General features: G+C 39.9%; 1 protein-coding gene across 5 annotated transcripts in view; it reads left to right on the forward strand.

The window, feature by feature from the left end:
• Nucleotides 1-26,044, forward strand: part of ARFGAP1 (ADP ribosylation factor GTPase activating protein 1) — an 800,187-nt gene that overhangs the window by 244,618 nt on the left and 529,525 nt on the right. For all 5 annotated transcript variants that reach the window (XM_044089896.1, XM_044089898.1, XM_044089899.1 and 2 more), the window contains exons 4-5: nt 824-995; nt 20,977-21,077. In XM_044089896.1, the coding sequence (XP_043945831.1) occupies nt 824-995; nt 20,977-21,077 (273 nt within the window). The remainder of the gene's footprint in view (nt 1-823; nt 996-20,976; nt 21,078-26,044) is intronic.

A 26,044-nucleotide genomic window follows, 5' to 3' on the forward strand; every position in this document is an offset into this window, starting at 1 on the left:
GTGTGTCTGTGTGTCTGTGTGTGTGTCTGTGTCTGTGTGTGTCTGTGTGTGTCTGTGTGTGTCTGTGTGTCTGTGTGTGTGTCTGTGTGTGTGTCTGTGTGTCTGTGTGTCTGTGTGTCTGTGTGTCTGTGTGTCTGTGTGTCTGTGTGTCTGTGTGTGTGTGTGAGATTAGCCAGAGCTTTCTAAAGCTGGACAGTTGTACAACCCATATAGCATAAAGGGGTTCTGCAGCAGTGATGAATTTGTACATCTACCGTTATGGGAAACTGCAACTTATGCTACTGTACTTAATCAGTTTAACCATTTTTTCTGAAGAGTACAATTTTTTCTTGCCTCCCACACCTTGTAGAAGGAAAATGCTTCACATAAAAGGCTGTACACTGGGTGTATGAATGTCATTGTGTGTGAAATTGTGGGCTTCTGCAGGAGAAATTTCATTTTCTCTGAGGTGCAGTAACCTCAGAGTCCTTTGTACTAAATAAAAGAATACATGGGGCTTGGCCCTACCATAAAAAAGTTTGAATTCCACCTCACAGTCTGTTTATTATAACTAAATTTAGGTGGAAAAAGTTTCATTCACCACACTGACCTGGATTCAGAAGATCTCAAATTACTTTACTTTAAATAGTGTACTATCCTGAAATTTACAAAAGCTTTTTTTTTAATTGGTAGTCAAGACTCAGTTTAAACATTTCCTAAGATAATTTGTTAATAGAAATAAGATCTTTGAAGATATCACTGTACATTGCATTTAACTGGCTTGTAGAGCTGCTTTGTTTGAGTGTTCAGAATTTAAGACCTAATTTTCTGTTTTGGTTCTCAGTTTTGTACGCTCAGTTACCATGGACAAGTGGAAGGACACAGAACTCGAGAAGATGAAAGCAGGAGGGAATGCCAAGTTCCATGAATTTCTAGAATGTCAGTCAGACTACGACCCCTGTTGGAGCCTGCAAGAGAAATATAACAGCCGAGCTGCAGCACTATTCAGAGACAAGGTGTGGGCATCTTGTTCACCTCTATTTAAAAAGTGGCATTTCACAGTCAGTTATTGGTTTCCCTGTGGTTTGTTTTCTTGGTGACTTATTTCATATGGTGTTGATGTCTCAGTGTGTCAAACTTTAAACTTTTGTTTGTTGAATACTGTATGATAGTTCTGTGAGTTCATTCAACTTGAAGAAAAGGGAAGAGAGTTTTTGTTGTTGTTTCTTTAAATTGTTACATTTCCCTTGAGTTTGTATGACTGTGGATGAAGGTGGTTTAGTTATAAACTGGGAATTTGAAAACTGCCCCCGTACTGCAAGGTGTATTATAAAGTGTCTCTACTTAACATTTTTTATTGTATTTGTTACTGGAATAATCTGTCTAGGCAGACCGCTAGCAGTGGAGGTCCAGGGAGAAAAGCTCCTGAAAAATTCCAACATTACCTAAAGAAAATAGTAAACTGAGATATACAAGTAATCGGTGCATATACAAAATTTAAACAGTCATTAATTAGTAGTAATATCATTTAAAGAGCTAAGAAATGTATTTGGGAAAGAATTAGAATGAGATAAAAAGAAGGAAATGGAGGATTGGTATTAAGAGGTGAGAGAATGTTTTAGGATAGGTAGAAGGAAGAGGAAGGGAGAGGAAGAGGGTAAGGAGGAAGTATTGGACCAATAACTAAGGGTATAGTGCTGGGAAAGAGTAGGAAATAGTAATGATATTATGTTTTGTAGTGCAGTTTGAATTGTAATCAGTTAATCATTATGTATCTGAGCCATGCTTTGTGAAAAGTTTGTCAGCGTCCAGACTATTTAAAAAAGTTCATATATCTGTTATTATGCTGGGGCATAATCACTGCTACTTCAGTTCTGTTTCTTTAACTTTCATGTAGAATTGAAGTGGCCTTATGACATTTAGCAGGTCTTTGTCAATTCTGCTTTTGTTAGTTCTGCTCACATAAATATTCCTGATTCCTGCTTTTAGTGGTAGCTCATCTTTCTTTTGATTATGTTCCTATTGCCTTTACTAGTTATTTGCTTCCCTTTTTTATGATTGGGATAAAAAAAAATGTTTTGAGTTTAATTTAAAATGTAGTAAAAATGATGCAACCTAAGTGAGGTATGGGTGGAAGGAAAACAGTGTGAAACAAATTAAAATAGTGTTCTAGAAGTGTGTAATGATTAAAACACATAAAAGTTGTCAGTGCAAATCATTAAGTGCCGAGAAATAGGAGTAAAGCAAAAAGGTGTAATAAAATAGTATGAAGTAAAGGTATATGTTTGGAGAACAGAAGATTTGAGGGAGTACAAAGGAGGAAGTGTAGGTTTCACTACTTAAGTGAATAAAGAGGCAACATCATTGTATTCACATTTCTATTTAGTGCTGTGATTGCCTTTAACATCTTTTAAATGCACTTCTTTGACCATTTTCCTAAGTAATTTAAGGAGCCTGTTACACAGCTTAGATGAGAATATAAAACTTTGTCACTGTCATGGTTATTAGATTTAATGGTTAGAGTAAAATATGGAAATGTAGACTTGAAGCAGCAAGTTTGTCTGTACCATGTAGTAAAAGATTGTTTTACTGGGTATCTGTTAGGGGTATTTGAAATGGAGTTTGCCATTTTATCTAGTTGGAAACAGTGGAATAATTTGGTGCAGGCCATTCAACTTTCCTTAGTGCTGCATAGTGATGAGACCTCCTAAGTACGTTAACTGCAACCTTTGCTACTCTGTTATAAGATAGTTCAGGTTTGTAAATTTGAGCAGATTGCAAAATCTCAGTAACAGATGATGTGCATGTTGTATTTATTCATGTAAAGGCTGCAATCCAAGTATTTGATTGTAAGACAACATTATTGCTATAGAGACCACATTTTTGACTTTGATCATTTAGTGTCTAATCACTCTATTATTATTTTATTATATGCATCATGGCATGTGGTGCCTTAGGTTCATAGATTAGTACTAGGCTAACTGCCCTTGCGAGCCATTTTTTAAGCCTAGCCAATTATCTCTTGTGAGACTCAAACCCTGCACCTTGTGTTTGTAAGGCCAACACCTTAACCATTTGGCCACCCTCCCAGCCCTAAAGATCTGAAAGGTTTTGTTTAGGTTCATAGATTAGTACTAGGCTAACTGCCCTTGTGAGCCATTTTAAGCCTAGCTAATTATCTCTTGTGAGACTCAAACCCTGCACCTTGTGTCTGTAAGGCAAACACCTTAACCATTAGACCACCCTTTATTGTCATGCAGCATTTTCCTCAGCCATTCCAGTTATACATGGCCACGCTTTACAAAAAAGCTTCATAAAACACTTTTTTCCCTCTATGATGTCACTGAAAGTTCATTAAGCTTTACAGTCGGTGATGTCAACATAGGGATAGTGTAAGAGTGCATCTATAGACTTTAATGGATGCACCACAGTGCATGTACGTAGCCCTATTATTAATCTATAGATGCTTTCCTATGTTACTAAGGGATGAAGTAGTTATGTGGATATATCCTTAATAAAATATTTAAGAAACTAGACACTTAATATATGCATGATGGGATGAAAAATGCATCACAGCACATATGTTATAAAGTACCTCAGTGTATGTATTAAGACCCCAAGTAGTTTCACAGTTTGAGCAGCTTCACTAGTGCCACTGATTTTGCTGTTATTTAAGGCTTTTGAGTAATGTAGCAACAGAGGCGCTACTAATGAATTGTAGTTAGACTGAAGTTTTAAAAGAAGCAGCTGTACTTTTGTAGTTTTTGAAATTGATTCCATTTATAAAGGACTTCATGTCCCAAGGTTTAGTTTGTGTTTACAAAATATGTGATAAGGATCTCTGTTGTGTAAGTACACTGTGTTATCTGTTAATGCTTTCTGCAGTGTACTTCACAGAATTGTCTACATCTTAAGACAATGTTTATAAGTTAGTGGAAGCTTTTCAATAACACAGATTCTGTAAATTACAAGATGTCTTTCCAGTGCAGTGTACATTATCTAGAGATTTTGAAATCTGGTTTGTTAAATCTCTTTGTGAAAATCTGTTTTCAGTTTTTCAACTTTGAGGCTTTTTTAGTCCTAGATTACTAAATTTGGAATCTTGACTGGTATTGAGATGATTAACAGCTTAGCTTCATAGAGCATTGTTGCCCAGGTACACATACTTTTCTGTATTAAACATTAGCACCGGGCATTCCTGACTTACTGTTAAATAAAAACAAATGATAACAACACAGGAGGCTTAGATGCAAAAGTTTACTAGTGTACACTAGGAGGCAAAAAAACCATACAAGTACAGAGTTTTGTCTGACATGATGCAGGAAATACACAATTTTATATAGTCTTACATTCAAGCTGTGCCCACCTTACTGACGTGGTTAGTCACAGGGCACCTACATCACTATGGTCTACAAAATTTTATTCATAAGAAAAAGCTGATGTTATTCATTTTAAAAGTTTTCCCATGGGAATAATACAGCCTTGCAAAGCACCTGGTTCGTTATAATGTCTTTCTGTAAATGTTACTCTTTCAAGGTTTTAGGCTTGCTCGAATACAATAGTCAGTTCAGTCTTGTAATATACTTCTTTGTTCTTCTTGCAACTTTACTTTAGCAGCTGTGCCTTATCTTTGATAATATTTTCAAGGCTAATTATCTCAGGGGAAGGAAGAAGAATTTTCAATGCTTTATACATTTAATTTCCTGACCCAGCAGATAATCATTAGTGAAAAACATAAGCTTGCTGAGCTGGCTACTGCCAGGGTCAGAGTTCAAACACACTGCAGCTCCAAAGCTTCAAGCAATTACATGTAAAATCATTCTTATTGCCATATTGTAAATAGAATAAAATGCATTATATACTATTTGCTTTTAAACTAGCACTTTATACATGTTCAAATACATATTTTTCTAACATTTTCCTCCCTTTTAATACTTTTTATTCTATTCAGAAACATAAACAATGTTATATCGTTCCCTACCCTTCTCCTTTAAGGACTTTTAACTAGACAAGTCATTTAGTTTATATTTCGGAAAAAGTTTCGTCTGGAATCAATAGTTTCAATTTAATGTCTTGGTACAAAGTTTCAGTTACAGATATATCAACAAAATCTTTGACTAATCTTTTTATACAGGGGATCCCACAACAGACACATGCTCCTAATAGGAGCAGACCAACACAAATAGCAATCAAAATATTCATTAGGATAGAACCCCACCCACCAAACAGACTCTGGAAAAAGTTCGTCAGTGGGTTTGGGCCTGGCTCAGTCATGGCCGATACCTGCTGTATTACCTCTAGGTGATCATTAATCTCGTGTCGATTGTCTGGTATGAACGCACAGCATTCTTTTTTGATAAGCGTGCAAGTACCACCTCTCGCCGCTAGGGTGAAGTCAAGAGCCATTCGATTTTGTAGCACAACAGTTCTCATTGCATTCAGTTCGTCAGTCACTAGTTTGAGAGCAGAAAAAGTTGCGTTACTCATTACTTTTTTTGAGAAGCTTTGACAGTTTTTTCAACTCCTAGATCGATTTGACTGCTCCATATGCTGGAAATATTCCAGCCCAGGATATAACACTGTCACTCAAGTCTATATGAGTCAATTTTTTTTTATCTTTTACGGAATGATGGTTCTTTCAACCAGCTTTGATTTTTTTCCATTGGATTTACAGGTTTTCCGATTGGATCTTTAGGTTTTCGGGCTACATCTCTTACATTTTGTATCTTACCTAGAGGTAATTCTGCAGTATGCCTTATAGCTGGAACCAGATAACCCAAAAAACTGCCGGACCAATTCTCAGGTAGCCATTTGTATACTTTTTTCCCACAAACAAAATAACAGTTTTCTACTTTGGTACTGATGCGGGTTAATTCTGAATGAAACATTTTCTTGTCTATAACAGACAATTGTTTATGCAAGACAGGATTTCTCTGCACTTCACTTAATGTTGTTTTCATTATGCTCAAATATGAATCATAATTTGCGTTACAAATAGTGCTTTTATCTTTAGTTTTAATATAGCATTTATAAGATATAGTTATGTTACAGTTACTCCAACCCACTTGGAGTGTATCATTCTTATAGAAACATACAATTCCCCTCTGTGTAATAGGCAAATACAATGCAATTTTGTCCTGTGATCTTACAGAACCTGTATCAAAAAGTACATTTTTCCAAGTCTCATTTATCCCCAAGGGGACAGCGGACATTAACAGTCCTCCATATGCTGTTGGTATGGCAGTACAAACCCAGCAATTTGAAATGTTCATAGTCTCTACATATACACGCTTCATAGCTAGGTATGTGTTAAAGTTTGGATGCCAGTCTATGGACAGTTCATCACGTTTTTCCACTTTCACTTGTGTGGTTATATGTAGGAAGAACCACAACAAAAGGAAAGTCATTACAATCATAGTCAATAAATGCATAGTTAGCAAGATGATTAAACAATATCTTCGGGGTTTATCTGTATTTTTACTCATTTCGCTCTTGGCCATCCTGCCTTTGTTGTGTGTCAGTCACAAAATGTTTATCAAGCTGAAAATTTTTTACCGGTTTACAGTGCGTCAGGTGGACCCAGGACAACCTCTCAGCAACTTTGACTGCAGTAGGCATCACCAACAGTACCTGGTACGGTCCTTCCCACTTTGGACTCGCCCAATTCTTCCTTTTCGTGACCTTCAACCACACCCAGGACCCTGGGGTCAGCACTGCTTTCAACGGTCTGGTCTGTCTTTTATCTGAAAAAGAGTTCAACTGCAAAACAGTTTTATTTGTTAACAGTTTCCTCATGTAATTAGCTAATGAGCTGTCAGCCTCTAGTTTTGCAGGCATGAGAGCTTTCCACTGTGGCACATAATATGCCCTTTCAAATATTACTTCAAAGGGGGTCAAACCCTTTACATTTGGAACTGTTCTCATGCTCAGCAGTGCCAAAGGCAAACAGCAAATCCAATTCTTCTGTGTATCATGTATTAATTTTCTCAACTTGCTTTTTAAAATTCCATTGTATCTTTCCACCAGTCCTGCAGACTGTGGGTGGTAAGCACAATGATTCTTTAAGGAGATCCCAAAGAATCTCCCAAGTTGGTGAATCGTCTGATTCACAAAATGTGTCCCATTGTCGCTATAGATTCTTTCCGGTATGCCAAATCTAGGAATTATTTTTTTTTATTAGGGCCTTTGCCACTGTTGCTGCATCCGGATTTTTAGTTGGAAAAGCTTTTACCCATTTGGAAAACATGTCTATAATTACTAAACAGTATTTTTTCCCTTCACATTTGCTCAGTTCTATGAAATCCATACAGATAGTATGGAACGGATATGGTGGTATAGGAAAACTCCCTTGCTTGGGTTTGAATGCTCCTTGTGCATGATGTTTATTACAGACATGGCATGCTGCACAAAATTTTTGTGTAAAGTTTGTGAATCCATATGTTTGGAATATTCGATTTACTAACTGTACCATCCCCCCTGTTGAGACATAGCACTGCCCATGGCTCAACAAAGCTGCATATCTAAATAAATTAGACGGCAATATTGTTTTTTTTTTTTGGAGATATACAGTCCATTTTTGAGGATTGCACCTCGTTTCTCCCATTTCTGTTTCTCAGCTTTTGTAGTTAATGTCTGCATCGTTTTTAACATTTTTAAATCCAAAATTTTAGAGGGTTGTAATTTCTCGGTTAAAAGTAAAGTTTCTGAGTCTGAGGCTGCTTGCTTTGCAGCTGCATCAGCTTTTGCATTTCTTTTTGAAATTGCATCCTGTTGTTTTGTATGCGCTAAACATTTACAAATAGCTACTTTAGTAGGTAACTGAATGGAATCTAACACATTTAAAATAAGTTGCGCATGATTAATTGGTTTGCCAGTAGATGTTATCATTCCCCTATTTTTTCATTGTTGTGCAAAAACATGCACTGTAGAGAAAGCATACTGACTGTCAGTGTATATGTTTACACATTTATCTTTTGCTAGAGTACAAGCCCGTGTTAAGGCTATCAATTTTGCTGCTTGAGCAGACAGGTTATGCTGTAGGGGTTGGGCTTTTAAAATCTCTGTATCTGTGACTACTGCATACCCTACTAGATTTTTCCCTGTAGGACCCTTTCTGCATGAACCGTCTACATAAAATGTCACCTCGGCATCATCCAAGGGCATATCAGTAAGGTCTTGTCTGGGCAAAGTTATTTGCTCAATTTTTTGCAGGCAACTGTGCGGTGTGCCATCCACAGGAGTTGGAAGTAACGTTGATGGATTTAATGTTGTACAACGTTTAATTACCATATGAGGTTGGCTCAGCAGTATGGTCATACATGAAAGATGTCTAGCAGGAGATAGATATGCTATTTTTTTTTGCAGTAAAATTATCGCGACTGCATGAGGCACTCTCAATGTGAGAGGGTGGAACAACACCACTGAGGCCGAAGCCTGTACTGCCATTGCAGCTGCGACTACTGCTTGCACTCAGTGAGGCAATGATCATGCCACTGGATCTAACTGTGATGAATAGTAAGCTATGGGGCGTTGCTTATCCCCATGCTGTTGCTTTAAAACTGACGTCATGTATCCCTGTTTACAATCTACGGTCTGAAAAAATCTTTTGTGGTAATTTGGAAGTCCTAAAACTAATGATGAAGCTATCAATTGTTTTAGTCTGCAGAAAGCTGTTTCTGCTTTAGGTGTCCGTTGTAATACATCTTGTGCTGCCATTGGTGTTTTATATATTAAATCAGCCAGTGGAGCAGATTCTAAAGCATAGTTTGATATCTAGCTTCGACAAAAATTAGTCGTTCCCAAGAAGGACATCATTTCCTTCTTGGTTGCTGGTTTGGGTGCCTGTAAAATCGCTGTTTTTCTGTCTTTGTTTAATATTTTACCTTTATTGGATATTACATATCCTAGGTATCTAACCTGTTTTTTTCAAAGTTGTAACTTACTTTTGTTTACTTTGTGTCCTTGTGCTGCTAAAAATTTTAATAATGCTATTGTATCCTCCCTGCATTGATGCTGGGTAGGGGCTGCTAGCAAGATGTCATCTACATAAAGTAGAATTTGACTACCTCCTGGTGGAGTAAACCCTGCCAGGTTGCTTGCCATTTTTTGTGCAAATATCGTTGGACTTTTACAATATCCCTGCGGTAGCCGAGTATAGGTATATCTTTTACCCTGAAATGTAAATGCAAACCAATACTGGCTATTAGGATGTATAGGTATTGAAAAGAAAGCATTGCTTATATCTACCACAGTAAAATATTTTTGTTGTGGTTTTAAATCATTTAACAAGGTGTGTGGGTCTGGCACCGTAGGTGCTCTGGGTATTATTGCATTGTTTACAGCTTGTAAATCCTGTACCATCCGCCATTTCCCATTTGCTTTTTTAACAGGAAATAGAGGGGTGTTACATGGTGAATCAAGAGATTCTACCAGTACTCCTTTTTTGAGTAATGCTGCTATTATAGGCTTAATTTCTTGCTCTGCATCTTTTTTTAAGGGGTATTGCCTTTTTTGTGGTCTAAATGCTGATTTTGGTGTAATAGTTACTGGTCCTGCTGTTTGAATAAGTCCTACATCTGATTTACCTGTTGACCAAAGAATATCTGGTATGTCACACAAGGCTTTTTTTTTTTTTTTTTAATAAGAATGCTAATCAGCTGTCTTTACTAGTTTGTAAGTGTACAGCTGGATGTGTCTGTGTTAGCCAATTTAATTTCTGTTTTTGTATTCCCTGTTCTGATAATTTTAAATCAGTTTGTTTTTCCCATCTTGTTACTTTTTTTTCTAAGTCTGCCCATCTCACATCCTTATTCTTTGTCAAGCTGACGTGGTAGTCTATTAGATTTGTACAGTGTCATGAATTCCTGAGGTAGTGAACAGCTTACCACACTGTTTTTTTCAGTATCCCAATACAAGGTTTGTAATACTAATTTGTTAGCAGGATTTTTGAACAACTCTTGCTCATATTTTTTATCAGGTCCTGGCATGCTACAGTAGTATAGAGTACAATGTAACAAATGCTGTTGGTCAGTGTCAAGGGAGGGGGCCTTACTGATGGCTACATTTATCAGTTCTTCGGTTACTGCCCCTGGACCAGTCGTAACTAGGTCCTGGCTGTACCAGTAAAATGTTTCATCCTCCGGTCGCACCACAAAAGTATTCATTTGTCTTTGTGCTTTTATACCCTGCATAGTGGGAACTACCGCTATTCCAAATATCTGCATAAGATTTCTTCCCAGTAAGTTTACTGGACACTTTGCAGAAACTACAATTTTACTTTTTTGAGTCATACGTGAAACAGGGTCAGTTATTGCTATATCATGGGAGAGTGGCTCCCTGTATAGCTGTCCATTTGCTGCTTTTACTAATATATAGTCAGGTGATTCGGAATTTTCTGGTAACTTTGAAGGATGTATCAAAGTTCGTGACGCTCCTGAGTCACACAAGAATTTTACTTCACTTCCTTTCACCAGAAGTGTAACTTCCGGTTTTGTGTCTGCCAAATAGAGCTCCAAGCTCAGTAATGCCAAATCTAAAATTTCACTTTTTTTATTCTCTACATTTGCTTGCACTTCCTTTGTTTCTTTTACTACATTTACGTTTGCCCTTTGTTTGTTTTTTTTTTCCTGATGATTTTTGATTTTCATCACTATCATATAGTCAGTCCTCATCACCTTTATTTTTTGTAGTCGCCTTTTTATTTAGCCTGCAATCCCTTGCTAAATGTCCTTTTTTACCGCACTTAAAGCACTCCCCTTTCTTTAAAATCTTCTGACCTTTTGTCAGATTGTCTATTTCCCTGGGTATTTTTTTTTACCCTTTTTACCTGACTGTACTACAAAGACCTCTGCTTTATTTTTAGCTGTGAAGACCTGTGTCTTCTTTTTTTTTTTACTATTAAAGTGTCTTTCAGCATGTCTGGCATATTTAAGTAAGGCTTGTAGCCTACTTGTTCAGCGATCTATCATATGCTTTGTAATAAAGCTACTGATAGGTGCAATGCAACTTTTTAAAAACGCATTTTTCAGTTGCTGTTTATACGAGGTATCATGTGTTTGATTTTCAGGAATAGCCATACCACTATGGTTATTGAAACATTTCAATAATCTACCATAATACCCATCTACAGTTTCATTCTCTTGTTTTATGCATTGATTAATGCAAGTCCAATCTGCTCTAGGTTTCCATTTTTTAGAAATTCGGTCTGTAAGACCTTTTACTCTGTTGTCTAATTTTGCATCACTATGTGGGAGTGGTTTAAGCTTTACATTTCGAGGATTCCAGGTGCCACAAATCATGTGCCAGTCTGGACCCACAATCTGTCTAACTACCTTTTTTACTTCTTTCCCATTCAAGTGGTAACTTAATCTCATACCTTGCAAATCTTGTAAAAACTTTGTGTAATTAACTTTTGGATGAGGGATTCCCTTTGTAGCTTTTCGAATATTTTCCGGTGTCTTTGGTCTATATACTAGAAGAGTTGGGTCCTGCCCTTTTTGTTCTGCCTGAGGATTTGGTACCTCGATTAGTGGACAGATTTTTTTCTCACTCTCTTCTAGTGTGTTTCTCCTTATTTGATATGTCTGTGTCCTCAAGTGTTTTACGTGTCCGGGACCTAGTTTCAATAGGATCTTTAACAAATGGTTTTAGTGTTTTTGTAACTTCAGGATAACGTGGAGGTGGACCAGCTTGTCCTCCTGCTTCATATCCTGAAAAAGGCATTGGAGGGGGCGGAGGGGGAGGAGGGGCTGTCGCTATTACTGTATTATTATCCTCTTTGTCTAAAAATAATGTTTTTGCATTTTTAGTTTTTTATTCCCTTCGGTTTACTTCCTCAATCCACCTGTGTGCCTGAGGAATGCCTAATCGCTGTTGTTTTTTTGCCTGACCTTCTGCGTCAGATTTAAGCTGTTTTAAAAGTTTAACTAATGAAATCTTGTTTAATTTACCGTCAAATCTGTATTTATTAACCCATTTTGTATAATACCTTACATTATCAGTCCGTTGTAATTGCATATATTTTGCGTCATCAGTTAGGGGCGGATCTCGCGATTTTTTAGTGCACTGATTTCCCATTCTAAAAGAAAATGTTACGTAACCCTTTTCACCACGTGGTATTTCAGTTCCTTACACAGTTTATCTAGAATAACTGCCTACCTTATTCTGTTTCCCTGATCTCTGACAAAATATACAGTAATTTCCTTTTGTCCCTGATCTGTATAACAAATCTCTGACAATGACATTTACTGTAACCTAGTCCCTGATCTAAAACAGAAAAAAGGCAAATATCTTCCTACTTGAGCCTCCTGGGTCGACCAGTTCGAGACCGCTCTTCGGCCGCAGATCAGAAAGTGGCCAGCCTCTCAAGACGGCAATTTAGTCGGAGGTCTTTGTGTTTCAAGAAGAACCGTTTCGGTAACTTCTCTTGCGCAGTATTCGACCACCGATACACTCTGATCGTTCAAGGAGGACCAAACTGTTAAATAAAAACAAATGATAACAACACAGGAGGCTCAGATGCAAAAGTTTACTAGTGTACACCAGGAGGCAAAAAACCATACAAGTACAGAGTTTTGTCTGACATGATGCAGGAAATACACAATTTTATATAGTCTTACATTCAAGCTGTGCCCACCTTACTGACGTGGTTAGTCACAGGGCACCTACATCACTATGGTCTGCAATATTCTATTCATAAGAAAAAGCTGATGGTTGTACATTTTAAAAGTTTTCCCATGGGAATAATACAGCCTTGCAAAGCACCTGGTTCGTTATAATGTCTTTCTGTAAATGTTACTCTTTCAAGGTTTCAGGCTTGCTCGAATACAATAGTCAGTTCAGTCTTGTAATATACTTCTTTGTTCTTCTTGCAACTTTACTTTAGCAGCTGTGCCTTATCTTTGATAATATTTTCAAGGCTAATTATCTCAGGGGAAGGAAGAAGAATTTTCAATGCTTTATACATTTAATTTCCTGACCCAGCAGATAATCATTAGTGAAAAACATAAGCTTGCTGAGCTGGCTACTGCCAGGGTCAGAGTTCAAACACACTGCAGCTCCAAAGCTTCAAGCAATTACATGTAAAATCATTCTTATTGCCATATTGTAAATAGAATAAAATGCATTATATACTATTTGCTTTTAAACTAGCACTTTATACATGTTCAAATACATATTTTTCTAACACTTACTCCTGCCCATTATATATGTTGCAAAAAGGGTGAAAAGAGTACTTCTGGATCATCTAGGCCTTTCCTTCCCGAGTCTGCACGTCTAACTGCTATGGAGCTCAAAGCCCCATAGTGCTTTTGTACTTTCAGTTGTTTGAAAACTGTTTTTGAAGATCTGTTTCCAGAAGTTTGTTTTATCCTGAAGTTCTGGTGATTATCCTTGTTTATTCTTTGTAGATGCTTATTCTGATAATGCAGTTCTGATAACCTTCCTTTGCATTTGGTAGAAATGTGTAATGTCTGCAGGACTTTCTCTCTCCCTCATTTTCCACAGGTGTACATTCTTGACTGTGGTATGAGCAAATAAAACAGTTTCCAGTTGATTTGGCCAAGGTTTTTTCCCCCCTCCAGATGGTGTTTATTTTTCTTCAAAGAAAATATAAGTACCCTTATATGTCCTTCCATATCACTGTTGCAGTATTCTTTTCAATAGAGATCCCCTGCCAAGGGTAGCCCAGCATCTGGCCAGCATACAAAAGCCTTTAGGTTGTAGTAGGTACGCCATATGTCACACATATGCTCCCCATGCATGGCATAGGGCTTAAAGGTGGCACACAGGTGTACAGTCCTCTGAACTTCTTGGCTGCAAGTCTGCACTCCATCTTCGATTGTCTGTCTGAATGTTTGTTCATCTGCTGGTTTCTACCATTTGCAGATAAGTGCCCCATTGGGGTTTTTTGATTTTCTTGTCTTGGTTTTGCCTCGTTTCTGGTTGATGGGTTTCATATCATCCAGAAAGGGGAAATGCCAGAGTCGGAGACGGATTCTCCATAGTCATGAGTAGTGTTAATTCTGTTTAGCTGCTTCCCACAACCATATGTCTTATGAAATTTGTCAAGCTTTTGTACCTAAAACTTTGTGAGTCTGCTTTCTTCCCTTGTCATTTACGTAAAGAACCAATGACTTAAACTGTTGGCTAAGGATACCATGGAAGGATCTTCCCAGCCTGAGGGTCAGCCGTCTGCAAAGAAAAGGTCAAGAAAGCTCAGCCTGATCCTTCAGCTGTACTGCCTCCACTGGACACCTTTCTTGAGGCTGGTGAAAGTCCAGATGATCGTCTGGTTTCTTCTCTCATTCCTCTGTTGCAACCAATTAGGATGAAGGTATGGATCTGACGCCATGTACGTCCATGGAGGTCTTGCAGATGTCCGCCTTGGATGTACAATGAGAAGCACGGATGGTTATTGCCTAGGGGTGTTCCTCAAATATTAGTGAGGGAAGGGGTTCTGACTAACATTGAATGTTGTTAGGTGTCAGAGCCTCCAAAATATTTCAAAGCTGACATCCCACCTAAAAAGAAGCAGAAAACTAAACATATTTCACCTGCTCCGAAAGATTCTGAGTGAATGTCAAATCTTCACTCGAGGCCTCTTTAATGCCCTTATGGCTCTTAAGCCTGCACAGAAAGTTTCTATTCCTGCTCCTCCCTGGTCTTCTACCCCTCTTAAGAGACCAAGGTAGCAAGACTCGTCATCTGAGGAGGATGCTGGTTCTGATGAGTCCCTTACTTATTCCTCCCAGATTCCTTTGCCACGTGACGGTGGTTCTGAGGAAGAAGTCTGTCAGTCCTGACTCTCCTGTTGAGGAGATTTCATTTGGTGATACTGTGTCCAGAATGATGGAATTTTTCAAATGGTTCTGTGCTCAGGTGTCTGATAATTCAGAAGAGGTACTATGAGATTTTACAAATGGAGTCTCCTAAGCCTTCTGCTGTTCCTCCTGTTCTTGCTGCCTTGCTGGATGCCTTTTTCACTGCTTTTCAAGCTCTTGATTCTCAACCAACTGCTACCAGAAAACCTGCTAGGTTTTAAACCGTGCCTGATGACTGCAAGTTTCTTTGTCTCTCTGATGACCCCTCCAGTGCCAGTTGCTTCTGATAAGCCCTGCAGATTGTTTCCTTCCATAAAGGTGCTTCCTTCTGCAAAGGATAACAGAGCCATGGTGAGGCTAGGTAAGAAGGTGTATGCTTCTGCTACCCTAATCTTTAGAGCTGTTAACTATCAGATACACATGACTAGGTATGTTTTGGTTCTTCTCTCTCAAGCCTGTCAGTGTTATTTCCAATATCTGTGATTCTAAGGGGAAGGCTTCTGCTCTTGTCTTGCTAGGGACATCCTCCCAAGTAGCTCTCCATTCCATTAAATGAAGCTATGATGCAGCTGATGCTTCTTCTAGGGCTGCTGCTTTCGGATCTGTTTTGAAGAGGTTCCTGGCTTAGACTTCAGCCTTTGCCAGATAGCCTAGTACCAGCCTATGAACCTATCAGCCCTAGGGCCAATACAAGCCTAGCCATAACAATTCCCTGGCTATTTCTTCCCACACTATTTACTTCCCTGGACCCCTGTCTAGCAGGGCGACTGACGTGATCCCGGGGTGAATTTCCTTTCTCCCATCCAATCGTCAAGGTTCCTTTTGAAGAGGGCCAAAGAGGCACTCTGCTTGACATGTATGGGCAATCTATTCCAGAGTCTGGGGAGTCTCTGGGTCAGGAACCTATCCCTCCAGCATGTTTTGTTTATTGTGATGACAAGGTTTAGATCCCTGGAGCGTGTGGCTCTGAGGGATTGGGATTTCTTTAAGTGTAGCATGTCCAACAGCTCTGGGTTTGACATGGCCTTGTATGTTAAGCAGAGATAGCCTCTGAGTAGACGATATGCGACAGAGTATAGCTGGAATTTTTTAAGGCGGTCAGCGTAGGGCATCTGCTTTAGGCCTGTGATTCTTTTAGTGAGGTATTTCTGTGGCCTTTCCAGTAGTTGCAGATGTCTTGAGAGGTACATACCAAACGGGGCGTTGTATTCTATAATGGGTCTAATGAGGGATAAGTACAGTGGGACAATGACCTCCTTTTTCTGGATGAAAAGCCCTTAGTGATGAAGTGTGCCACATAGAAGGATTTTCTGACTGTTGTGGGGATGTGGTTATCGAAGGCGAGACCACTGTCCACCTGTGTCCCTAAGTCTCTTATCACACTTTCGGTGTTTAGTGTACTGCCATCTATATGGTAATTCACGGATACATGTTTTTTCCCCAAAGGGGATAACTATACATTTCTTGGCATTGAGCTTGAGCCCATGGCTCTGGCACCAAGCATCTGTTTCTGTAAGGCCCTTTTGTAGAGTATCCACATCACTTGGGGATTCAGTAATGGCTCCCAGTTTGCAGTCATCTGCGAACTTTGTTAGCCAGAGTCCTTTAGTGTTGGCCTGTACTTCAGAGAAGTAGATGCCAAACAAGAGCAGTCCCAGGACTGAACCCTGAGGTAGTCCACTTGTCACTTGTCTGGAGCTGGATTTGGAGTCGGCTACTATTACAATATGGGTTCTATCAGTAAGTCAGTTAGCAACCCATTGGGTGACGTACGGATTAATGCCCAGCTTAGTAAGTTTATCTATGATTCCAGAGTGGGGGATGGTGTCAAATGCCTTGGCAAGGTCTAGATAGGCTGTGTGGACCACCTTACCCTTGTCTATGGCTCTGGAGACTGATTCGAAGAAGTCAATCAGGTTCAGGAGACAAGATCTGCCCTTCACGAACCCAAACTGGGTGAGGTCCAGTGTTTGAAGGTTACCAATGTCTTTGTTTAGAAGTTCCATGATAATACGCTCCATGGCCTTGCAGATAAGGCTTGTCAGACTGATGGGATGGTATTTTCTGGGATCCAAGGTGGATCCCCCCCTTGTGGAGTGGGATAACTATAGCTCTGCGCCACTCAGTGGGCATGAAACCTGAGGTGAGGCTATGATTGAATATGACACTTAGGTGAGGTGCCAGTTCATATTGTAGTTCATGTAGTACACAGCCCGGGATGTCATCTGGTCCCATGGATGCTGTATTCTTAGCTTTGGAGAGTGCGTTTTTTTACCTGTGTGGCTGTTATTACCGGAATTTGGCAATCTTCCGGTATTGAGATGGGCCATTTTGGGGGTGAGAGGGAGGTGAAGTTGGCACTGAATCGATCTGCCAGGATATTAGCAATATCCTTGGGATCAGTATATTTAATGCCATTCTGTTTTAGCTCAGAGCAGATCTGAGCATTGCCGTTTCGATTCTTGACATAGTTATAGAATGCCTTGTGGTTGTCTTTGGAATCGTTGGCAATTTTATTTTCGTAACTAGCTTTGGAGGATTTTATGAGGGATCTCAGTTTCTTACTGAGGCTGGTAAGGGAGTTTTTTGCATCCTGGGAATTTCCTCTTTTCTGCAACAGTTTCTTCCTTTTGTTGTAAAGTTTGTTTATGGCAGTGGACCGCCAGATTGGCTTCCTTTTTTTTGGATGAGAGCATCTTGGTTCTATTTGGGATGGCACGATTCATGCATGAGTGGATGTGCTCGTACAGTGCCTTAATTCAAGTCTAAACTGATGGAGGCTTCTCTGGATAAAAAGCATTTGTTTGGTGCTTCTGCTGCATATTTGTTTCCCCATATCCAAGTTTCAGAGGAATTATTCTAATCCTGCTTTTGTCCATAGACTGTCTTGCCCTTTCCCAAAAGGTTAAAGGGGTGGTAGGAGGTCTCCCCCTGCCAAAACTACCAAAACTCCTCCTACTCAGAAGCGTCCTTTTCCTGACAAACCAGGTGCTGTCTGACTATCCTTGCCCTGTTTCTCTCAGTCGCATTCCTCGTTCTCTGTCTTATCAATGTCCCTTCCTATTTGGTTAAAGATCACCCAAGACTCTTGGGTTCTTTCAGTGATTCACTAGGGTTGTTACATGGTTTGGAAATCTCTCCACCCCCCGCTTTTTTGGTATTCCTCAGTCTCCTCAGGAACAACTGTCCTTTTTTCCCCAGAGGTGCCTCAGGGCATGTTGGCTCAGGAAGTATTCAGGAAGTTCCAACTCCACAGAGGGGGACGGGGTTTTATTCCAGGATGTCTGCGGTACCTTGGAAAGAAAACACCTGGGACCCATTTTGGATCTCTCTCAGCTAAACACCTTTTTGAATGTCCCTTCCTTTTGGATGTTGTCCCTTCAAACTTTGTTTCCTCTGCTTCCTCATGGTTTTCTAGTCTTCCTGGATGCTTATCTGCACATCCCTATTCATCCCCTTTTCAGGAAGTTTTTAAATTTCTCTGTTGCTTCTGTTTCATTTTCAGTTCTCTACTTTGCTATTTGGCATCTCTACTGACCCAAGGGTCTTCACCAAATGCTCGCTCCTGTGATTGTTTTCTGCAGGTTAAGGGGGATACAGGTCTTTCCCCGCCTGGGTGATCTGCTTATTCAGGCCTCCTCTCAGGAGATCTTACTTCAGCATCTACACTTTGCCATTACTCTCTTGCAATGCCTGGGGTTTACATTAAATTTCCAGAAGTCATTCCTGACTCCTTCTCTGGATGATGTTTTTCTGGAATGCAGGATCCAGACTGTTGCAATGCTGGCATTCCTGCCTCCTCCCAATGCTTTAATTTGACTGTTTTCTTTCAATCCCTTCTTCCTGTGGCTTCAGTCATAACCAGAGAACTTCTGAGGCTTCTGGGTTACATGGTTCCACCATTCCTATGCTCCTTCTAGCTAAGCTCTACATGAGAAAGCTCCAGTGGTTTCTAAAGTCAGTTTGGCTTCGTTCTCATCCTTTAGATTTTCTAGTCGTCCTACTTCCATGCCTCAAGCTGTAACTTCAGTGGTGGATTCTTCAGTTGTCCTTCAACCCAGGGCTTCCTTTTCAACCTCCAGTCCCCTCTCAGGAACTTTTCACAGGTGCCTCAGACGTGGAATGGGAGACCTCCTTTGACCCTCTGAAAGTGCAGGGCCTTTGGTCACTTCAACAAAAGAAAAGGCACATCAATGTCAAAGAGATGAGAGCTCTTCTGCTGGCTCTTCTGACTTTTCATTCTCTTTTTTTCTTCCAGGGCCCTTCAAGATTCTCACAAACAGTACCAATGCTGGCTTGGCATATTCTTCCTTTAAGGCCCCATCCATCAGCTAACACTGCTTGTTTGCCCTTGACTCCCCCTTTAGCCTCTAGATTTGGGGCCAAACAGTTTCTTAGAGGCATCCTTCACGTTAGGCCTCCCAGGAAGCCTGTCCCTCCTTCCTGGGACCTTAATTTTGTTTTAGAAAAATTGACTTAGGCTCCTTTTGAGCCTGCTGCTTCAGCTACCTTACAGCGTTGTTCTTGAAAGACTGTTCTTTTTTGGCCCTTACTTCTGCCCGACGGGTGTCTGAGTTGCAAGCCCTTTTATGCCCAAGGTGGTTAATGAGCTGTCTCTTAATCAGTCTGTTCATTTGCCCACCTTTTTCACTGTCTGAAATCTGCTAGTAAGGTTTTGTATATTTGGATTTGCGTTGACAACTCAGATTTCATTTGCATAATGATAAACCTAAAGCTGTTCATAAATCTGAACAGCTTTTTGTTTTTCATCCTAGTTCTTTAGGTTTGACCGTTTCTTGGATATCTGAAGCCTTTTTTTTTTTTTTTTTTTTTTTGCTGTTCTTTTCATGGGAAGAGCCTTCCTTTGTTAAGGCTCATCCTACATTTATGCTCTGTGCCATGTGTGGGGAACATGTGTGACGTTTGGCATACCTATTGCAACATAAAGGCTGTGGTATACTGACAGGATGTCATGCTACCCTTGGCAAGGAATTCCTATTGAAAAGAATACTGCAACAGTGAAAAGAAGTACGTCTACTTTTATGGTAAGATTTTACACAACTGTACTTTAAGGCATGACTTGGCAGCAGAAAAGATGTTAATTTTATTTAGTGTTGACTGGGTTAGTCCCGTTAAACCAGTGGCATATTTTCAGGGAAGATCTGAAGTAGTGCTCATACTGAAAAGAGGAAATTTGGCCAGGATGCCAGGAGAAAGAATACCCCTGTGCTTTACCATAAATGCCACTGGATCTTCTACATCCACATGAGCTATCACCAACTCTGACAGATGGGGCATCTCTTTGTTTGTATGCTTATGTTATCTCTAAGGTTCAAAACCAGTTGTTTTATTTTTGATTTATTATGTGTTGACTGGGTTATTCCCACTAGGCTAGTAGCCTTTTTTCAGGGGACCCAAAGATGGTATTGATACTACTAGGGGAAATATGGCCTGGGCATTGGGAAACCTCCCCTACTCTTTTTGATAAGTACTGTGAGATATTTTTCATCACATGAGCTACCACCAAGTCAAGTGGGCTGGGCCCTTAATTTAATGTCTGATCTGAAGGATGACACTCATGAGTGCAGCACCCTCTTATGTTGTACTGCATTGTCAGCAGTTGACCTACCTAGTGTAGAAACAAAACCCACAGCCTTCTGCTCCACAGGCAAATGTGCTACCTATTGTGTCATTGACATGGTTGCATGAGACTTACTGTGTATGCTTGGCTTCTCTTATCTATCTTCATTTAAGCCAGTCTGCTTCTATTCCTGTCTTTATGTCCACTTTCAGGTTTTGAATGTTTACCTTCTGGGTTCCAATATAATTAGTTTCAATTTAGGTTGTCATTTTGGCATACTGATGCAAGTAGATAGATGTTGCAATTTTTTCTCAAGTTTCTAACTTGGTTTACTGCAATCCTGCAAATTGTGTAACATTTTCTATTGCAGGAGACTGAAGCAAAGGGTCTGCTGTACTCAGACTTAAGAGTGTCTTGGTGACTCTTGGTTGTGAAACTATATAGTTGCCCCTAATGCTGACAGTTTTATATTTTTGTGATTTTGTTAGCAGAGATAATTCTTTTTGAAAATACACTGTGCAGAAATGCAGCAAGTGTGACTGCATATAATCCTATCAGACATTTTTCTATTTTTCCTTGCATTTCCCATATTCTCAGGTTGCTGCATTAGCAGAGGGAAAGGAATGGTCTGTTGAAACCTCATCTGCCAAAGACTGGACTCCACCACAGCCAAAGGTTTTGCTGTCTTCATCCCATAGGTAAGCATGTACATTTTTTGATTTGCTAAGCTGTTTTTACTGGTGTAAATTGTTTTTATTGCTCACATCAAACAACATAATTGTAGGTCTGTTTCATCTTTGATTTGAGGCTTTAGTTTTGTACTATTTTTGCAGTGTTCTTATCCATAATTTTCAACCATTAAAGTTTAATTTTTAAATGTAAAAAAATATGATACAAGGACCTAAAATCAGGAATACCTTTAGATGTTGATACTGTTTACATGAACAATTGGTGATTTTTTTATTTCATTTATTTTTGTTTATTGGGAATGTCATACTGGGATAAAATGCTTTTTCAAGCAAAGGCCCAGGGAGAAAAGCACTACATTTAATGTTACACAGTTTTGACATATGCAGAGAATACAAATGTATGATATCAAAAGGAGTACAAAATATAGATATGTGTACATGCATGAGAAAAAAGCTTTACAATAGCTTACATAAACATCATTTAGAAATTGAGCATGTACATGGCTTGTATGGGTATATATGACTATATATTCATTAGAAATAGACACAAGCTTGCGTACAGTAAAGACAGGAAAAGTTACTGTAATAATTTTATGTTGTCCTTTTCATTCTTCCTCAGCATATGGGTTCGGATCAGACTCGGTAGTATATTCCAGACTTTGGATCCAAATCTCGAGCTCCTCTCTCTATCCACAAGCCCTATTCCATCCTTATTGCCTCAGATCTTGTTTGCCACCATTGCAAACAAATGCAAGTTCCACTCTCGAGTTTAGTAGAGGTACGTTGAGAGTTATTTAACTTTATAAATTTTCACTTTAAATTTCTCTTTAATTAGTCTTATTATCCTCCCTCTTAGTTTCTCAGTGGTTGTTAGGATTTTTCCAACTTTTTCCTGCTATTGTATAATAATTCTTGTTTTCCATTGTTGGTATTTCTGATTTACCCTTTTCTCTACAGGGTATTTCTTTAGCTTACCATTGTTGGTAATCAAACCTCTTATTTCTTTTTTCTTTCTGTCTTTTCCTTTAAAAAAAGAGAGACAGAAAAAAGCTTTACTTGTTTGTTTTTGCTGTTTGTTTTCTCTCCTTGTCTAATACTGACATGTTGGGCAAACCAAACCAACAGGCTTTAATAAATGCACTAGTTGTGGACATAAAATCCCAAACTCGGATGCCCACAAGGAGTGCATGTATTGACTTGGAGCTGGACACTTCTTGCTAAATCTGTTCCACTTTTAACCCAAGAGCCCTGGCAGATGGACACAAACTTATTTTAAGGGGGCTTCTCCCTTCTACAACTTCTTCAGGGGCTTAAACCCCCTCCAGAACTAGTAAGTCTGCTCCTCTGGAGCACTGGAAATGCTCCCCTCCGAAGTCCCCTAGGTCTTTATCAAAGCCTCCTGTGAAAACTAGAAACATTTTGGATCCAACACTATTGGATCTGAAGATTCAACAATCGGATCCAAAGCCATCAGGTCCTAAGGCTTCAGCTCCATCTGTTATTACCGTAAGTCCTTCAGTACCCTCCTTGGATCCTAGGTCCTCCGATCCAAAGCCAGGTACTTCTTTACAGGAGTGCCACTCCAGAATTTACCATGAAGCCAGTTTTGCCCACCCTGCCTTCTCAATTGTTTCAGACACCAAAGAAGCATTCAAAGCCCCCATCCACTACTTCCTTTAGGTCCTCCAGAAACTTGTCAGAAGCAGATGTAGATAGGATGATGCAAAAATTTCTTGGAGCTCAGATCCAAATGGGGGTCTTACCAGCTCCATCCCCTATCAGATCCATGAGTATGCCTAGCATGTCAAAAACCATCCCATCTCTTGCTCTGATCCATCAAGTGGTTTTGGAGTCCCAGGATCCAAAATCTCTAAGAGGGCTGGTGTTGGATCTAAGGAAGCTTTCTTCCTCTACTCCGACTATTTCTTTGATTAGTTCTGCTCCAGTGCCGTCAGATCAGAACAATTCTGTGAGCCAAAGTATCAGGATCAGATCCAAGAGGATATGTTCAGCTCTGATTTTGTCAGATCTGTCCCTTTCCCTCAGAGCCTCAGCTGGATCCGGTTCCACCACTGAGACACGGATCCGAGAGTGGTTTAGACCTACTTATGTCAGGAATTTCAGCTCCAAGAAGGCAGGTGGAAACCTCTCATTGGCCTTCAAGGTGGTGGAAAAAGATTTCCGTCTCCAAAAGAATTGCCTTCTCATAGTTTGGATCCTACCCCATTTTTTCAACCATTCTGAGCTCTGAGGTGATCAGACCTATTCCACAGGGACAGCAGTTCCAATAAGCCTCCAACCAGTTCTCTTCTGTCATTTCACTTTAATATGCTGCAGGATCAGAAGGAAAGACTATTTCAAAGCAGACTATTTCAAAGTGGATAAGCCACTGCATTCGTTTCTGCTACTTACACCATGGCAAACTTGTGCCCAAGGGCATTAGGTCTCATTCCACCAGAGCTGCAGCAACATCAGCAGCCTTTCTCAGAGGAGTACCAACCAAAGACATTCTAGAGGCTGCTACTTGGAGTTCTGTTCACACTTTTACAAAGCATTATCATTTTCCTCTCTACTCTAAGTCCAGAGCAGGCTTTGCCACTGCAGTTCTGCAGGGCCTTATAGCCACCCCTAATGCTGTTTAGCTCCAGCCTCCCATACATAGCTTTGGGATTCTACCCAAATGTAATGACTGCAACAGTAAAACACGAAGAACATAGTACAGTTGTGTACACTTACCATAAATGTAGATGTTCGAGTGTATTCACTGTTGCTGTCCAGGTTACCCACCCACCATCCCCCTTTTATTCTGGAGTTTCTCTTTCCTTCACTATCTTCTACAACCTATGTGGTGTATTTGCTTGTAGATGAAGGTAAAGTTTGTATTTGTTGCATATATATATATATATATATATATATATATATTTTTTTTTTTTTTTTTTTTTTGCTACCTTTTTGGGGGCACCTGACATCTGGGGCAAGAAAAAAACTAAAGAAAATGGTGTCTGCTGCTTGTTTTATACCCCTGATGAACTGACGTCATGGAAGAGGAGACAGCAACCGACGCAGGACCCAAGACTTTGGAATTCAGGCCAACTGAGGGCAACCTGCCAGCAGATTACCCAAATGTAATGACTGCAACAGTGAATACACTCGAACATCTATATTTATGGTAAATGTACACAACTGTACTTTACCATCCCTCCAGCCCCCTGACTTTTTTGGCTATACCTCTACTCTCCTTTTCTATGCTTAAAAGCTTTTTGGTGTATTTGCTTTTTTATTGGAGGTATATCCTTGTATATCTGTATATATATGTGTGTGTGTGTATATATATATATATATATATATATATATATATTTTTTTTTTTTTTTATTGCTTCCCGTTAGGGGGCACCTGACATCTGGGGCAAGAAAAACTGATGTAATGGCGTCAGTTGCATGTTTTATACCCTTGACGACCTGACGTCATGAAAGAAGAGACAGCAACCGATGCAGGACCCAAGACTTTGTTAATCAGGCTGACTGAGGGCTACTGCAAGCAGATAACCCAAATGTGATGACTGCAACAGTGAATACACTCGATCATCTACATTTATGGTAAGTGTACACAACTGTACTTTCCTTCTCCAGGAATCAGAGGAGTGGAAAGTTGTGGCACAAAAAGTCTCGGGGTCCTTTTTGTGCTGCACATGGTGAGTTCACCCCCAGAGGCAGGGGGAGTAACTCTTCTGGAAGACGCCCCTACTGAGGCAGAGGGGGCCCACGTATCCAGGGACCCAGAGACTCTTTCTCTGGACAGTCCTACCAGTGCTCCTCAAGTGTGGCCCAATTGCTTTCCTCTGGAAGCAGTCGGGGGATGTTTCTCTCTGCACCATGCTGCCTGGCATTCGATAACCACCAATTCTTGGATGCAGAAGATAATAACCAGAGGCTACCCTTGTGATTCTTACCCAAAGCCAGCAAGACTAATTCTTGACGTTCCACCCAATCAAAGGGAAGAAGCAGTTCTAGAGATAAAAAAGCTGTGTCAAAAAAGTTATCCAAGCAGTCCCACCAGACCAATGCGGATCTGGATTTTACTCAAGATTCTATTTGGTGCCAAAAAAGACAGGGGACTGGAGACCGATTTTGGATCTCAGCAATTTAAACAAGTTTGTCACCCAAATGAAATTCCAGATGGTCACGGTTCAGTCCATTCTCTCTTTTTTGGGGAGCTGTGATTGGATGTGCTCGATGGACCTTCAGGATGCATATTAGCACATCAAGATGGACAAGCGCTCCAGGCGGCTGCTTTGCTTCTGGCTGGGAGTCGATTACTACCAATTCTGTGCTCTGCCTTTTGGACTCTCTACAGCCCCCTCTGTGTTCACTAAGTGTATTTCAGTAGTAACAGCTCACTTGAGACTGCAAGGATTCCGGGTGTTTCCATATATAGACGATTGGCTCGTTACCGCCCCCATCAAGCATATGCTGATAACGGCCCTGAAATACACTCTTTGCCTGGCGAAACTTTTGGGAATTTCAATAAATTGGGAGAAATCCAACCTGATGCTGACCCAGTCCATAGAGTTCATAGGAGCAGTATTCAACACCCACTCCTGTTTAGTCTGTCTCCCAGATCACAGATTACAAAGGCTGAGGCTTCAACTCCATTGGCTGTTATAAATGATGATATAGTCTTGAGAAATAAATTAGGTTTAAGGCCCAGAATTACATTTAGAAAAGGCTCTAATATTAAATCCTTACTGGAGAGGAAAGTCAGCCCTTATGTTCCCAATAGGGGCATGAAAAAATGTGGAAGGTGCCTTTATTGTAAACACATAGTGACTGGCTCTTCCTGTACAATTGGTAACATAAAATACACACTGGCAGGAGAATGACTGTAATACCAAAGGCGTTATATACTTAGCGAAGTGCCAGCAATGTAACTCTTTTTACATAGGAAAGACTGAACAGCAATTCAAGCAGAGGATATA

The sequence above is a fragment of the Protopterus annectens genome, chromosome 12.part0, assembly GCF_019279795.1.
Source record: "Protopterus annectens isolate FY-2018-M chromosome 12.part0, PAN1.0, whole genome shotgun sequence".
NCBI lineage: Eukaryota > Metazoa > Chordata > Ceratodontiformes > Protopteridae > Protopterus > Protopterus annectens.